The following is a 17,410-nucleotide window of genomic DNA, read 5'->3' on the forward strand; positions in this document are numbered from 1 at the left end:
ATTTAAAGCAATCGATACTTACTGATAGGCATAAAGATCATAACATATAGTTTGTACGGGTCTCTAATCATCCTGACCGTCCGTATGTACACGAGCGCACAGAACGTCCGCCAACATGACGGATTCGTTTTCACTATCTCGCCTAGTGCTTCTACGGAGACGGGTACATCTGGTGTCACCTGTTTAATAGTAATAAATGTGGTTGGATTTTTGTGTGATTTTTTTTGACGTGACAACGTCTTATAATTCGATAGAGCCGGCGGCACGCACGAAAAAACATGACTCATGCGGCGTTACCTCGCTCTGAGGCGTTCCGTAAGGCTTGAAGTGCAAGCGAGAGAGCGGAACGAGCGACAAAGAAGTAAAATCGGCCTCGACGTTGTCACGTTCAACTATCGTCAGTAAACCGACTTTACGGACAACCTTTTTTTTTTCGAATTTACACTTATTTTTTATAGTGATTCGTTTGTTAGGTTCCGCTAAGCGTATGTTGCTGGCTCTGTACACTGTGATAGTCAATGATGATAGCAGCAACAAATTATTTTTTAATGTTTAACTATGAAAATCGACAGTTAAGCTGACGTGGCCAGTGTTATTTCTGGCGCTATTGAAAAAAAAAAATTTAAATCTACATTTTTTTTTCAGCAACAAATTCGCTTGCATTTAACAAACGCTCCATCCCTTTTTCAGATTTCTTCACGTTAAGCTAGAACTGTTGCTGATTTTCAGCAATCGGGTTGAGCAACAAAATCGTCATTATAGCAACTAATTAGCAACCAAAGCAACAAATAGCGTTGTTTTTTTTTTTAATTTCGCTAATTTTTCATTACCAACTTTACAGACCTTTATAAAAGTTACAATAGGCAATACCAATACTTATCTTACCTTAACATGTTCGACTCCATGTGTGGTGGAGTGGAGAGCGTGGGACGCGGGGGGAGTGAGTGACGTCGTTTTTTGTTGCTCCTTATCATTGAGCTCCTGAAAAAATTATCTTTAAAATTTAGAAATAGAGGAATATAATTGATACTCGCATGTTGAAAATATTGTATTTAGCTTGATTTCAACGGAGACCTCAATTTAACGAATGATACACGTTGATTGACATACAAGAATGATATAACCCATGAAATTTCTTTATTTTCTAATGAAATAGAAATGTTGATAGTGCAAATTGTTTTCCAAAATTACAGCAAAAGAACTTTAATTATTTCAGTCAGTCATGTGAGTAACCTGGTTAGATTTCAACGATTAAAGTAGGTAAGTAATTATATCTCACTTGGTAGCTCAGAGTTTTGCTTTGCAACGACAGACTTCTGGACAGCGCTCGAGCTCGCACCAGCTTTACAGAAGATACACCTTCTACCGACTCCATTTCTTCTATATTTTCACCTTCTAAACTTAGGAACACTTCTTCTAATGTTGTCATTGATACGCCGTAACTTGTGATACCTAGATAATAAAAAATAAATTTTGAAATTAACTTCGTGTTGAATTAAATCAATGTTTGACTACTGATAACATAAAATAAGTTTTGTTAAATAATTCGATTTAATTTCGATTCTTCTACAGAAGCTGAGTCATAATTATCATAAATTTCCATAACGTTAACCTTTTTTTTGTTCATCTTTCCCATCATCCCAAGTACATACAGAGAATATAAAAAATCATCATTCCCAAGTACATACAGAGAATATAAAAAATTAAAATCTGCGATCAAAAACAGAATCTAAATCAATACTATACAAGTGAGAGTTATACTATAAAAACAAATAAGTTTTCTCAGTTATCTCGATTGCAAGAATAGCATAAGCTTCGCACTATTCTTCGTCGTAAAGAAGTACATACAGTAAAGCAAAACCAATCATATCAAAGACACTACCTAGCCAAAACTGTTTGTACCTATTATAGAGCTTTATCAAAACTGCTTTAATCCAGTTAACTCACCCAACCGATTAGTCTTCTCCCGTATCTCCGTTTCAATCGCATGGAATAACGGCGGGAACAGATGAACTGCGTAATGTGGTAGAATATAGGATAGCTCTCGGCCGTGACGTCGCGCTTTTTCCGCGCGCCCCACGTGACCGCGGACCAGGCGAGTGATTTGGTTCTCACGACATGCTCCTGTGGTAGAGTTGTAGAGTTTGTAGAGTCGATAGAGTTGTAGAGTTTGTAGAGTCGATAGAGTTGTAGAGTTTGTAGAGTCGATAGAGTTGTAGAGTTTGTAGAGTCGATAGAGTTGTAGAGTTGGTAGAGTCGATAGAGTTGTAGAGTTGTGTAGTTGGAGATATTGTACAATGCTAGAGTTGTGTGATAGTGTGGCTGGATGTAGAAAGACTTGGTTGTCGGCACGCGCCAGTTGTAGAGTTGTAGAGTTTGTAGAGTCGATAGAGTAGCAGGCAGGTTTACGCAGTGATAGGCATTTGTGATTGTCGATATAATTGTGTAATAGTAGTGTCTGCGCATTGATAGAATTATGTGATAGTGTTCTAGAATGTAGAACAGTTCACGGCCGTGTCGCCGGGCTTTTTCTGCGCGCCCCACGTGACCGCGGATGAGACGAGTGATTTGGTTCTCACGACATACTCCTGTGGTAGAGTTGTAGAGTCGATAGAGATTTATCATAGGATAGTTTGTAAAGTCGATAGAGTTATGTGGCAGGAGAGTTTCCACATTGTTAGAGTTATGTAATAATCAATGTGCATGGATGGAGATAGCGCGCCAATTTGAGTTGTAGAGTCGATAGATTTGTGTGGTAGAGTCGATAGAGTTATGTTGTAGAAGAGCTTACGCATAAATAGAGCTTTGTACTAGTAGAGTTTTGAATTGGAGCGTCAATTTTGTTGGAGAATTTTGTAGGAAAGTTGCGCATACATGGATAGAGCTTTGTTATATATTCTAAGATTTCGTAATTATGAATATTGCGCATATGTCGATAAAGTTTTGTGATAGTGTGGTTCTTCATGCGAGTGCTATGTTATAATAACTTACCATCCAACACCAGTGTTAAATGGTATCCGATACCAAATTTATTTTTTAAAAACAACGAAGTGCCAGCACAGCGTACCTGTAAAGATAATAAAAATATAATTCAACATTACCTAAAAATAAATATTTGTTGAGGAAAGATTTGATTTGTACTTGTTTGTTTTACATGAACAGATAAAAACAAGCAAGTACAAATACTCAAATCAATTTCCCCTATCAACAATTTACGCCAAAACATTCCTTAACCCAACTATATAAAGACTAATTTTCCTTACCCTGCCCTTGCTAATAACAGCTTTTCTATCCCCAAGTATATCAGCTTCGTCCATAAAGTGCGTGGTCAGTAAGAGAACTCGTCCACGTTTCGCTCGCTGCAAGATGCGCCATGTTTTCCGTCTTGATACCGGATCTACACCCGCGGTTGGTTCGTCGAGGATAATAATCTGAAAAAAAAAAACATTGCAATATATGTTTTTAAAATGTATCTATGAAATAAACATATATTTATTTTCGCACATATTACGTACTAGGTTCCCGCCCGCGGCTTCGCCCGCGCAGTCAAAGAAAAACCCGCATTGTTCCCGTTCCCGTGGGATTTCCGGGATTGCGTCATTTTCCCGGGATAAAAAGTAGTATGTCCTTTCTCGCGTATCAAAATATCTCCATACCAAATTTCATGAATATTGGTTCAGTAGTTTAGGCGTGATTGAGTAACAGACAGACAGACAGAGTTACTTTCGCATTTATAATATTAATAGAGTATGGATATACATTAAATATACGACTGTATAATATAGTGATATCAATGAAACGGACAGTTTATAGAAAAGTTAGAAAATTTAGGGTGGTACAAGTCCAAACTGGATTTATTAATAGAAACTTTAATGAAAAAAAAAATAGAACAAAGTTATTATGTTGGCATGTAGATAATTGTAATTTAAATTTTTTGCCTGAAAAAAAACAACCATTTTTAGCAAAGTATAGACTGCAGATTGTATAAAAAAATATTCGGTTTTGCGATTATAATTACATGTATTTCTTTTCAAACAATGTTTTTTCATTAACTAAAATAACCTCACTGACCTTAGGATCACCAATAAAAGCGATGGCTATACTCAATCTCCGTTTCTGCCCGCCAGATAGATGCTTCGAGAACACGTCCATTTGGTCCAGAAGACCTACTTCTGATACTGCTTTGTGGACCTCGTCTGGTATTCGCTTGCTTGGTATACCCTGATTATAAAAATATTGATTTTTAACACATAGGAAAATAAAAAAGTTTTAAATGTACTTAGACACATTTTAAATTTAGGTATTTTAACACGTTCACTGCGGCATGTCCAGCATCGGGCCATCAGCGACTACACCACAGTGCGGCGCCCAAAATCGCAGTTTTCACCGTGGTGCGGCGAGGTTTTTTATATGTTAATCAATGACTAGAAAAGAGACAAATATATTTTTGTGATCACAGTTTGAAGTAGGACTCAATTTCGTTTAAAAATCGTATGGTAAAATATTGGACATACGCATAGAAAAGAAACCGTTTCTTTTGTGAGCGGCATGTCAAATATTTTGCCATGGACAAGCACCTCATGCCGCACTGTACTGCGAGCGCGCCGCGTGTCAGTCTCGCATAGTGATGTACCAGGACCGCACGCGTCGTTATCAAATTTTTAAATGACAATGATACCTTAGAGGCTTTAGTTTTTTTACTTTCATTTATTTCGTAGCATAAATGCAAAAATGTGATGACAATTGTGAAAATAATATAAAGCATTAAAACAAAAGTTACTGAACAAATTAAAACAAAAGTTACTGAACAATTTCCTGATAGTACTCTATCAAGTTCCTTGTGTTTTTTTTTTTGTATCGACGATCTTGTTATCTGTTAACAAACAGACTGAAATATACAAAATTGATTTATATCGATATCGATGTTTTATTTTACAGTGTTTCCCATCGCTATTACTGTAAACATGCCGTATCAACGCAGTGCGGGATGGCAAATAATTTTTCACAAAATAAGGGGTTTACATTTTCCCTCATATCTTTTAAACTATAGGGTCAAACTAAAAGCTATTTATGCGGTATATACAAGACTGTATATACTATTATTTGAAATTTTTTTTTTGAAATATCTTGAAATTTCATGAAATTATTGACCTTCAAAGTCAGAAGGTGCGATGTGATAAAAATGGCTCATGACGCACAGTGGTGAACTTGCCGATGTGAAGTACCTATGGAAGACATGCCGCAACAACGGTAAGTTTGGCATTTTAGGTGCCGCAGTGAACGTGTTAATTATAGTATCTTAAAAATAATAATTCAAAATATAGAGATTCGAGTTTAATCCATCAATCCCTAGAATCTCAGACACAATAGAAATCTATTGTTGTCGTGCCCCGATCGGGGCGCTCGGTGGTCAATGGGTTAAACTCAATATTTTGTATCATTCGTTCTCAATTAATTGAGCAAAATACACGGCAAAATCATTAGACATTGATGGTTAGGTCATTTTTAAACAGATTACACAAAAAGAACAATCTAAAACAGAAAAAATCAGAAATAGATGAATGATGATAAATAGTCTTTTTGTTTCATGATAATTAATTATTATAAAACATACCTTTATAGCTGCGAAGAATTTCAAATGTTCCTTCACGGATAATAAATCAAATAGCACGTCTTGTTGAGGACAAACTCCAGTCATTTGGCGGATTTCATGCATGTCGTTGGGATCTCTGCAAAATTATTTTAATTTTAATAATTTATCATATTATATTATATTGTTCTAAATATCATGGTACTTATGATAGTACCATGATATTTAGAACTAAGTTCAATATTTTCATCTGTGTGATTCACTTGACCAAATAACGCGTAAATAGTTAATAGACCGTGTCATGTCGTATTATCAGATAGTTTTAAATGAAAAACATTTAACAAAAGTTGTTTTGAAATTACTTATAACTGTTATAGATATTAATTATAATGTTAAAAAAAATTAACTTATCTTCAAAACAATAAAAAAAGTTAAAGTGCATCAGTATCACCTTCTGTTTTTTTTAAACATCGATGATTTTATCGGAATACTGAATGAAGCAGAATCACTTATTTCTATTTATACTTAAAAAATTCAAGTAACATTCCATCTCACTTAAAATCGATTCTTTCTATACACACAATAATTTGTCCCTATCTGCCACTAAAAATCAACACAAACAACAAAATACACTTTAAAACATCCTCACCTAACATCCAATCCATAAACATAAGCGGTTCCAGCAGTAGGGGCAGTTAATCCAGTCAATATATTGAACAGTGTAGATTTCCCTGCCCCATTATGCCCCAGAACAGCCGTGATCTGCCCCTCGTAGATGCTGAGGTCTATTCCGTCGATGGCTTTGATCTCTGGTTTGCGGCAATGACGGAAGGATTTCTGGAGACCGACTATTCTGATCGCTTCTTTGTCTTGTAGTTCTCTATAATGTTAACAAATTAATTAAAGTTAGTATAATAAAAAACAAGAATGATGACGTCATTGCTTATATACAAAATGAAAAAGGATTTAGATTAGTTACGTGCGTTAGATTAGTTACGTGCGTTAGATTCATTTAGTGCATATTCGACAAAATATATCATTTGCAACTTTTATACTCTAATATGTGACCAGAAACACGAAATATTCAACTTATCATAATAATTCTACATGATAAACAGAACACAAACAATATATTTATTCAACAGCATGAAGGTGTGGTTACAAAAGATTCGGAACTTCCCTGTTAAATAAAAAATAACCTGTGGTAGGGAAGTTCCCTCACAGTGAATCACAAAACGCGAAACTCATTTAAAAAATACACATCAAATTACTTTCCGGTTAATTAGAAAAAACTTCAAAGGATCAACAAACAACTCACTTAGGCACTGGTTCAATATCCTTATTATGGGCATCACCATTAGAATGGAAGTGAACAGCAGAAACTCTTCCTCGCCGGCTTCCAAGCCAGAAGGAAGGGAGCAGACAGAACCAGGGCTTCTGCTTAATGCCGTATTCACCTGGAGTAATGAGATATTAAATTTTTTTACAATAAATACATTAGGATGATTGGCTAGACTCTAGAGACTACGAAAGAAGAATAAAATAAGGATATCATCTTATTAGGAGCAATGGTATATTAAATAGTATATATTATACACAATATATTATGGTAACTAAACTTCTTTATGAATTCTGTTCGTGTATAATTTGGGTGTGTAATCGCTAAAACGGTTTAGAAGTAACTTGCCATGTGTTAAAATATATCTGAAAACTATTATTGGCAATTGGAAATTGGCATTTATTCTTAAATCATCGCTTAAATCTCATAAGAAAGGGTATTATGAGGAACTACTTTAAACGGTGATATCATGATATGACGTCAGAATATTGCTTATTTTTAATTCCATGGCTGAAGAATAAGTAACATACAAGCACAACTGCGGGAATATAGCGATTGAATCATTAACAATAAATATTTTTTTTATTAAAATTAAATAAATAAATTAAAACAAATATAGGCACGACAATAATACTTTTTTCATCTTGTCCACTTCATCTTCATTTTAATTTACTTACTAGGTATAACAGCGTCCAACCAATACGCTGTGAAGGCATAGATAACGGTATCTATGGCCATCATGATGAGGCTCCCTCCGAAGGGCACACCGGGACCACTCCATAAGTTCTCCCAGGTCACTCCCACCCCCGCCATGTCTAATACTAACGCCTGAAATAGATAATTTTAAACCCTATAGAAAATAATTAGTTAATTAGTTAACATAATCTAAATATTGATAAAAAAAAGGAAGATGTTTCTTCTATTTTAAATATATATTTTTTACGTGCAAAATTTAAGGGCATAAATTATCATTAAGAAGATTGTAATCCACATTTCCATGAATTAAATATATGAATAACAGTTATTAATTTCGAGAAAGAAAGCAGTCGTTTACAAGTAAATTAAAAAATCAAAATAAACAATTTTTCTCTAACAAACCACGTAAAATATTCCCTGAAAACTGTAATAAAAGCTATAAGAAACCCGTAATCTATATTACCTTATCCATAGCCAAAGCATAACAACTGGAGCTGATGAGGGACAGGAACCAGAAAGCGAGAGAATCCGCGTTGGACACAAACACTTGGATGAAGTATAACCCAGACATCAGGTTGACGGCAAAACTGCCTAGAATACCTGCGGTCTGGAAAAAGTGTGATCTATTAGAATTGTGAATTATTTGTTAGGTGTATACTTGGGTGTATTTGAAAGTAAATTTGGGACTAAAGATAGACAAATATTGTTATTAGAAATGCCAGTAGCTACGTTTGTTGCCTTGCCTTTTCTTCTATTAATTGTACAACCTGGTGACAATCCTACCCTATGTCTACCAACCAAATTTCAGTTGAAATAAAATTTTCATCATCAAACACAAGTAAAAAATAAAATAAAACTGACAGTAAAATGCCTTCACATTGAAAAGGATTTTTACATTACAAGCAAAAACATAATCTCTGTTTAATCTTACTCTGGCTTTATCGAAGAAAGGCGTCAACATAAACGCGAAGGTGATAATAGTGAATCCAAACAGCAGCATCAGAAGGAATATCAGGATATAAGACGAGTGTTGAAATACCTGCAATAACCAAACAAAACATAACATTTATTAAGTTATTAATTAATTAATCTATAATATAAAAATGATTCGCAAAATGTGTTCGTAAGCGCATAACTCGAGATTAGCTGAACCGATTTCGTTAATTCTTACGTACGGTTATGGTTCTTATGGAGAGAAAACGTAAACATGTACCACGGGCGAAGCCGGGTCGGACGGCTAGTTATTACTATGAAATATGCACTTAACATAACTAAGAATTTGAAGACAAAATAACTTACCTTTAAAGTAAACAAGAGAACTGTGCTCACAATAGATAATATTGTAACAAAAACTGCGTAGATTAAAAACCAGGAACCCCTGAAAAAAATAAAAATATATTTTACGAACTATTATTAATTATTATCATCGAAAAATACGAAAAAGACAATATATTGTTTTGCCTATAATACCTTCGTATATTTTAATATTTACGAATGAAAGAACCTAGAAAGTAATAAAAAAAAAAAACTTAACAATAAATGGATCTTTACTCTCTGTACTGTATTTCAAAATGTCAAATAAATAATATTTAAGTGAATAAATGTCCTTTTAACTCAGCTAAAAATCTTCCCTTCCTTCAGAACTTACCAATAAACCGAATCCTTCAAGCCCATAATCCGCATGCCCTCCCTGATCTTCTTCTCCTTCTCCCCCACGACCAGCATCAGCAGGTAGGTGATGAACTGTGACAGCGTCATCACCATGTACATCGGCATGATCACCCGGAAGATCACCAGCCAATCACCGGTGTGCTGGCGTTTGGGGAATTGGAGTAGGTCTACTCTTGGGGGAAGGAATTCTTGGCCAGTGTCCAGCTGGAAATAACAGGTGATTTTATAAAAGTTTCATATAAGATTTTGTAACAAACATATAATGTTAATAAAAATGCTTAAATAAAGAGAATTTAAGCTGTTATCCTAAACCTACTCCACTTCTTTGTTACGAATTCTATGAAGGTAATTTTGAAACGGTTTTTTTTTAATTTAGTTTGCTCTATTGAAAAAATTATATTCGTTCCAACTTTGAAAATAAGGCTGATAAATTTAATTTTGCATGTTCTGTGTAAGTATAAATCGATTTAATCGTAACAATACGATGCGTTGATGTGTGCATGACTAAAACTTGCTTGCTTATCATTGCATACTTATCATTCGACTTGTTTCAACTAAATAATTACAAAAACGTTATAAGTTCTTCACTGTTCGTCTGTCCCAGTCCAAAATAAACAATTTAAATGTACATTTCCAGCAAGCGCTCGTAAATTTAGTGGTACTTCGAGCCGGATCAACCTATACGGTTATAGCTTCCTACAAATTTTAACCTTCTTTCTACCTGAAGTCTTACCTTGATTTTAACATAGTCTATCAGCGTCTGCAACGCCAGGAACCCAGTATAGTAGTACTGTAACACTGGACAAGTGTCTTCTCTATGCATCTCTGAAAGTGGTATCAATTGCCCCCCACGGGACCAGTCCGTGGACCAATCTGTGTTGGTTCGATCTCGACATTTTGCCGGTGAAGTTGTCAATGTTCGAGTGGATGGCGTTCCTCCGTCTTTTGATGGATTAGTTCGTATTGTATACCTGGAAAATTACAATATTGTGAAGATGTGATTTTTTGCTAATACTTAATATATAGATAAATCTAGATTAATAGAAAAAACTTCATTGAAATGAAGTTCCATCAATTATATTATGCCAATTTATTGAAGTCATAAGAATGAGAACCATTTTTTTGGCAGAATTCGACTATTATAATATTAAACATCATTAAACTGCAGCATCTCAGAAGAATATACAAGAACGAGAAAACATTTTTCATACAAAAACGAAACAAAAGCAAAAATAATAACAAAGTATTTGAACTAAGGAGTAAAGGTAAAAGGTTAGGCATTCTTTTCTCTGGAAAGATAAAGTTGGAATGAGAACTTATTACTTCAAATTTCAGTAAATTATAAAACAAAATTAAGAAATTTAACAACCAGTGACTTCAAATATTTGTTTCAAAAAGCTATAGCACAAATTAATTTGAAAATTATTATTTACCTATAAGTACTTGCTACTTATAGTCTTAGAAATATTTTAAAGGACAATTTGAAAATGGTGTACACGCAATTGCAAAGGTAGAATGTATTCGTTACTTGCTTCTTATAAATTTGTAAGCTGTGAACTTTTCATAAATAAATAAGCTATACTAATATTATAAAGCTGAAGAGGTTTGTTTGTTTATTTGAACGCGCTAATCTCAGGAGCTACTATTCAGATTTGAAAAAATAGGTGTTAGATAGCTCATAAAAGAAGGCTATTATAGGCTATTATAGGCTATTATACGCTAAGACCAAAGAGAGGAGCCACGCGGGTGAAACCGCGGGGTGCAGCTAGTAAATAAATAAAATAAAAAGTCCTAAGATTAAAATGAAACACAAGATTACCTTAATGGTTCGCCATAAAGACTAGGGTCAGTATGAAAGATGACAGCCAGCGGGAACTTCTTAGCATCACCGTGGTAGGCATCATCCAGCTCTGTTGTATTGTTGTACCTGATCCAAGTAATTGGATGCTGTCCAGAGTCAGTTAGCATTACGTTCACTTCGTCTAGGAATGCCTAGAAATTGTGTGTTGGGTAAGAATTGGAAAACGTATGTAACAAATTAAAAGTTGAATATGTTTTAGACAAAAAAATAGGAATGGAGATCTATTTTTTTTTACGAGAAATTAGTGTGTTGGGTATCTGCGACCAAATATTTTTTCTTTGTCTCCACTGATGATCGCATATGCCTATACTTTTACTACTATAGAAGGCATATTCTAATGCAAACATTAACGTATGTTTTGTCAGTCGCTTGAAAAATTATGTTTAGAATGAAGACAAGCATGAGTTTGTATTCCATTATAATCTGGAACAAATACAGCTTCTTCACTCAAGGATAAGTTCAAACGGGGAAAACATAACTTAAGTCTAGATTTGAATTCTGTATATTTCAGACTATTCAATCGTGCTTCTAAACGAAGTCAAGTAATAAATATTCGTGTTGTCGTAGATTATTATAGTTCTTGTGTAGTTTGTAAGATTATTAGATAGTAACCTAATTATTAGATTGTGTATTTAACCGACTTCAAAAAAAGGAGGAGGTTATCAATTCGGCCGGTATGTTTTTTTTTCATGTATGTACACCGATTACTCCGAGGTTTCTGAACCGATTTACGTGATTCTTTTTTTGTTCGATGCAGGATGGTGTCGAATTGGTCCCATAAAAATTTTATTCGGATAGGTGCAGTAGTTTTTATTTTATGAGCATTTTTGTCTGTATTTGTAAATTTTGTAAGAGCAAGTTTGAAGTCGGTTGTTTTTAACGCAGTTATCACTTGTTCCTATGTAGGATGATATTATGTTCAGAACGTGAACGAATCCACTTATCTAAAAATAAGGTTGAAAAATATATAATATAAGTAAGTAATATGCATTTTTAACTATCCTGTTGATGTGAAAAATGCCTATTCACTTTTATGTTAAGTTTAAAGTTTACATGAAGCAAAAACTTTTGAGTTTGAGTTTTAAGATCAACTCACCAAAGTCCCATTACTATTATACCAGTCTGCCACCACTGCCACCACGTGGTTGTCAGACACTGCATCATGATGGATCCGGAGGAGGCGGCCCGGCTTCTTCACTTCAGGAAAGTTGGGGTTCGGCACCAGCATCTTGAGGAAGATCAGCACCCCCAGGGAATAGAGAGGAACCAGTACTTCCTAAATAAAAATTAGCTTAATTAGAATATGTAGTAACTAAGTACTTATCTAAAATTAAAAAATCTAAAGTTAAAGTGTTTTTTTAGTTTGTTTGTACAACGTACAAATCTCAGGAATAACGGGTTCTAAAAAAACATTTCAGTGTTAGATAGCCCATTTATCAAGGAAGGCTATGGGCATTATCATCACGCTAAGTTCAAAAGGAGCGGAACAGTGCGAGGAAAACAGCGGGGTACAGCTACTAAATAATATTAATTATAATCATAGACGAAGTCATAGTCGAAAAGATTAGCACGAATATTGCAATATGAACTTTAGTTAAATAGTTCATATATTATGTTTACGATAACCAAGACGATAACGGATAACTAATTCGTTTATTGACATAAAGAAAAGAAGTAAATATTTTGCTAGCACGAAAAGATATATCAGATTTTAACTCATCTCTACGAGAGTAAATAGAGTAGCAGAATTTAATCAACTTAAGTGCAGGGTAAAAACGGTTGAAGTACTTTCGTACATTCTCCCTACACGGGTCGTCTAGGTCCTAGGATATATGATAAATATTCAGATCATACCTAAGTTTAAGCCTACGTAAGTATATATTATACCGGGTGTCCCATAATTGTTATACTAAGCTCAAAGGAGGTTATAGTTTTGCATACGCTGAGTACGTAAAAAATACTTATAAAATTCCAGACGCATTTTTTTTCAAATAGATGAATTCTTAAAACTCTATGTGTACACCCATAAATATGCCGGCTGCGCGAAGTTAGGGAAGAAAACATGGATTTTCAGGAAAAATTATGCAAAACTTTTTGATGTAATTTTGTTGTTTAAGTAAATATTTTTTACGTGATCAGTGTATGCAAAACTACAATTCCCTTCGCGCTTAGTATACCAATAGTGGGACACCCTGTATAGTTAAAAATATGTCTTTTGCTACAGCAAAAGTGTCGTTTCGTGTCACTCGCCCTAGCCCAGCGTACCGCGCGATAAGGAACTTCGTTCCAAAATATATAACTTTTAAATAAAGATCCTGTAACGTAATTCAAACATATTTTAACAAAAAAACTACTGCTAAAACTGCTATCAAAGTGTCAGAACTAGAGAAAATTAAATCGGACCACACGACATGCAGCAGCCTTCAAATAAAAAAAGAATCATCAAAATTCTTTCATCCAGTTGAAAGTTCTGTAGGTAACAAACTCTACCAAAAATAATACAGTCGAATTAAGAACCTCCTCCTTTTTTGAAGTCGGTTATAAAACCAGAAGATCCCATAAAATAATATAAAAATATTTGAAAAACCATAAAAACTGATTTCGATTTAACCGACTCTGATGGAAAACTCAAGACTTTATTGCGAAAAGTCATCCCATATATTTCTATTTACTACAAGGAAGGAGGATATCCGTAGTTTTACTTTGAATTTAACTTTATAAGTAGTTTCCAACTGGAAATCTCTAGAGATTGAGATACAATGCCGTGAATAGATGAGAACTTATATTATACCTACGCGTTTTATCCAAGATTTATCAAAATAAATATATTATTAGGGCCCAATTAGGGCAGATATGGTAATTTTATGTGTGAAATTATAATTTCACTATAATCGAAATTCGAATTATTTAACAAAATGTTATAAAATTGCACATAGAAAGAGCTATTGTTTTGGTGTTTTATTGCAATATTACTCTGATATTTTACTCAAATAAATGGCGAATCATATGCGACGATAAAATAATTTTGATAAGAAAAACTAAATACTATTTTGATATTCGTAATATTTTTTTATTTTATTTTTTATTTTATTCATAAAAGGTACCTTACAGCTGTTGATAAGATAAATTATACTAATTACATATAAAAACGCCAATTACAAGGCACACCGATAATAGTAAAATTGTGTGACATAAAACGACAAAAAATATGTTATTAATTTCTGCCAAAGCTATATCGGGATTTCTGAATATGAAAAGCACTTATGAATTTCCAATAACTCCAAAAAGTGGTATAAATATAGGATAAAATATTCTCCAATAATTTCCCCAAATCAATGTATAAGAACGAATATTTCAGAACTGAATTCCTATCCTAGCCTACTAATATTATAAATGCGAAAGTTTGTGAGGATGGATGTATTGTGAATGTGTATGTACTGAACCGATTACAATGAAATTTAGCTCACATATAGAGGGTAACCTGGATTAACCACAATATATGATAGGTTTTTCCGGGAAATCCCATGGTAACGGGAACTATGTATATAATTGTATGTAATGTATTGTATTTATTCACTTTACAAAATATACATTGTTTATTTATAAGTACTACTATTTATGATTTTATTTATTATGTTTTTTATATTTATATTAATTATTTATTTATTACCTATATTGAATATTAACATTAAGTAAATCTTTTTATAAGTAGGTAATTAGACATATGTATAAATAAGGTGTCGCTGAAAATCAGCTCTGCAGTGAAAATCTATGCTTTCACTGTAAAATGCTGAGCGGCATTCCTTTTAGCTAGTAGGTTTTATTAATTAGTTTGTAAGTACATAGATTGTTAATTTTTAATGTAACTGGCCTGCTTGCTAATAAAGATTTATTATTTATTATTTTTTTTCTTTGAAAACGCGGGTGAAGCCGCGGGCGGAAAGCTAGTAAATTATAACGGACGACCCTTTCGAGTCGATTAAACATTAAATACAGAGCTTTTGGAGCAGGAAATTCGCTTGATCTTGACAAGTCAAGTAATTACTTCTAACATTTCTCGACGAAAATTAGAATAGTTATATACTAGCACGATTAGATTGGCATGTCATATTATAATAATGATACAAAACATAATTATTATTGAAATTGGAGTAACACTATATATTATTATCAACGTGAAAATAATTCAATAAGTCAATTACTAGTTTAACGTCGGTCAGTTATCTTAATTACATTAATATATTGTGTGGAAGTCTATCTACTATTAAATAAATTAACTTTGGCATTTCGTACAAAATATAGATCGTACCGCGTCACAGAAGTCGGTGACACCATAAACATGATGGGTATGTTACTTACTAACAAAAAAAAACGTTGTTCTACATGTACTATACGCGGGCCCATCGCGCTATGCAGACACCTTTCGCTACGTAGCAATCTATCGCTATGTAGCCACCTATCGCTAAGCAACTACGTATCGCTACGGAGTCACCTATCGCTACGCAGCCACTTAAGGCGTTAGTACACCTACGCATTCGTATGCGGCAGCAAATCTCTGCGGAACTACTGCGTAACGAAATATCTGCGGAACGTTAGTACACAGCAATGTTTTCGCAACTTTTTCGCAATGACATGCCATTGTAATTTTCTCCATGTTTGAAGTTTTCTCCATGCTACCTCTTTTTTGTACGTATTTTTATAATCTGCGTGTCCAATTGCGTATAATACGGGATAACCTCGAATAGAATGCAAAAATAATTCAGTATTTTCGGCATCCATGGCGCGAAAATCTGTCCTCACCGACAGAACGCAATCTGACGCTTTGACTAGCGGAACGTATGCGTCTGTGTAATGGCTATTTCGCAGTTCCTTGCGAAACAATACTGACAAGGACGCAACTATTTCATCTATCTATGTGCTAGAGTGAGACATATCATATGCAAAAACCTGCCATACTACTGACAGTTTTTTCGTTGTTTCGCTGCCGTAGGTGGTAGGTGTACTAACGCCCTTATAGCTACGCGGCCACCTATCGCTACGCATTCACCTATCGCTACGAAGATACCCATCGTTACGCAGCCACCTATCGCTACGCAGCCACCTATTGCTACGCAGAAAATGAGTGTATAGTACAACTTACGGCGAGCGTCTTTCTGGTATCTCGCTTCTTGAGCAGCAGGTTCCTGACCACAGTGGCCCATAGCTGCGGCCAGAACGCGGCCGGCGGGCGCGTCCCCATCGCGCCGCGCAGTCTGCTACCTACTGCTATGCAGTCTGGCTCCGTTTGGCATTTTCTGTAAAGAAATATGAACTCAGTTATTATCCCTTAACACGGCAAGCCCTGAAATAATGTACCCAGATATGACTTGAATTGATTTTAGTGATAGTTATTGATTAAAAAATACTATAGTAGAGAAAAAAATAAAACAAATTTTCTGTAAGTAGGTTTTTCAGGATGTCCGTTAAAACGGCCTTTGCCAAGAACCCCATCTTCATTGCTGTCTCAAAAAACGGACAACGCTGTCATACAGGTTATAAAATAAGAATGAAAAAAATAAATATTCACTTAATATAACACAATTGAAATCAATTTCAAATAGCATTTTATTGTTTCATTGTATCACAGTATTTTCACTATCTTTTATAACAAAAAATTCTTCAATTTTAACTAAATACCTAACAAATGATAATTGAGCCCTCTCGAGCTCAATCACACTATTTAGTTGGGTGGAATGTTAAATAACATTTATTATTTTGTGTCAAGCAACCTTTGGTTTCATTTAATACAAATAATAATGGTTTTTTCTAAATGTGAAGTGATATTTGGCCGATGATTAGGACATTTAGTCGAAATGCATGTGGGGGTCGAGGAACTCTCGGTTCTATAGTAGACCCAACAGATTTAACTGATCTTAGATTATATTCGTCATTTTGAACTTAATTAAAAATAATTCTACATATAATTAAAGACTCTAAAGCAAAGAAATCCCATAAAGTGATATTTTATTAAAGTACGAATCATGGCAACGTCCATTTCTTGGGACATGCCAAATGGTTCTTAGTTACCTGTATCTACGGCACTATCCCAAAAAACGGACCAGCTATATTTCGGATGTTTTGTCATAGAATTATTTGAATATTTCATAATCTTTAGAGCAAAAACAACAGTTTATCTCACCTGAAAGTTAAATCAATAGAAATCAAACACGGAAACTATTTCATAAAAGCTATTATTGACCAGAAACACAAACCA

At 34.3% G+C, this 17,410-nt stretch overlaps 1 protein-coding gene across 2 annotated transcripts in view; it reads right to left on the minus strand.

The window, feature by feature from the left end:
• LOC123700343 (cholesterol transporter ABCA5-like) overlaps window positions 1–17,410 on the minus strand; it is a 49,791-nt gene that overhangs the window by 18,151 nt on the left and 14,230 nt on the right. For both annotated transcript variants that reach the window (XM_045647529.1, XM_045647528.1), the window contains exons 2-20: window positions 16,298–16,451; window positions 12,254–12,433; window positions 11,116–11,288; window positions 10,030–10,267; window positions 9,274–9,500; window positions 8,925–9,003; window positions 8,557–8,664; window positions 8,089–8,232; window positions 7,607–7,757; window positions 6,909–7,047; window positions 6,240–6,470; window positions 5,615–5,729; window positions 4,072–4,221; window positions 3,264–3,431; window positions 2,992–3,067; window positions 1,948–2,124; window positions 1,280–1,452; window positions 886–981; window positions 23–179 (exon numbers count right to left, since the gene is read on the minus strand). In XM_045647529.1, coding sequence (XP_045503485.1) covers window positions 23–179; window positions 886–981; window positions 1,280–1,452; window positions 1,948–2,124; window positions 2,992–3,067; window positions 3,264–3,431; window positions 4,072–4,221; window positions 5,615–5,729; window positions 6,240–6,470; window positions 6,909–7,047; window positions 7,607–7,757; window positions 8,089–8,232; window positions 8,557–8,664; window positions 8,925–9,003; window positions 9,274–9,500; window positions 10,030–10,267; window positions 11,116–11,288; window positions 12,254–12,433; window positions 16,298–16,451 — 2,936 coding nt within the window. The remainder of the gene's footprint in view (window positions 1–22; window positions 180–885; window positions 982–1,279; window positions 1,453–1,947; window positions 2,125–2,991; window positions 3,068–3,263; window positions 3,432–4,071; window positions 4,222–5,614; window positions 5,730–6,239; window positions 6,471–6,908; window positions 7,048–7,606; window positions 7,758–8,088; window positions 8,233–8,556; window positions 8,665–8,924; window positions 9,004–9,273; window positions 9,501–10,029; window positions 10,268–11,115; window positions 11,289–12,253; window positions 12,434–16,297; window positions 16,452–17,410) is intronic.

Source organism: Colias croceus, chromosome 19 (genome assembly GCF_905220415.1).
Source record: "Colias croceus chromosome 19, ilColCroc2.1".
Classification (NCBI taxonomy): Eukaryota; Metazoa; Arthropoda; class Insecta; order Lepidoptera; family Pieridae; genus Colias; species Colias croceus.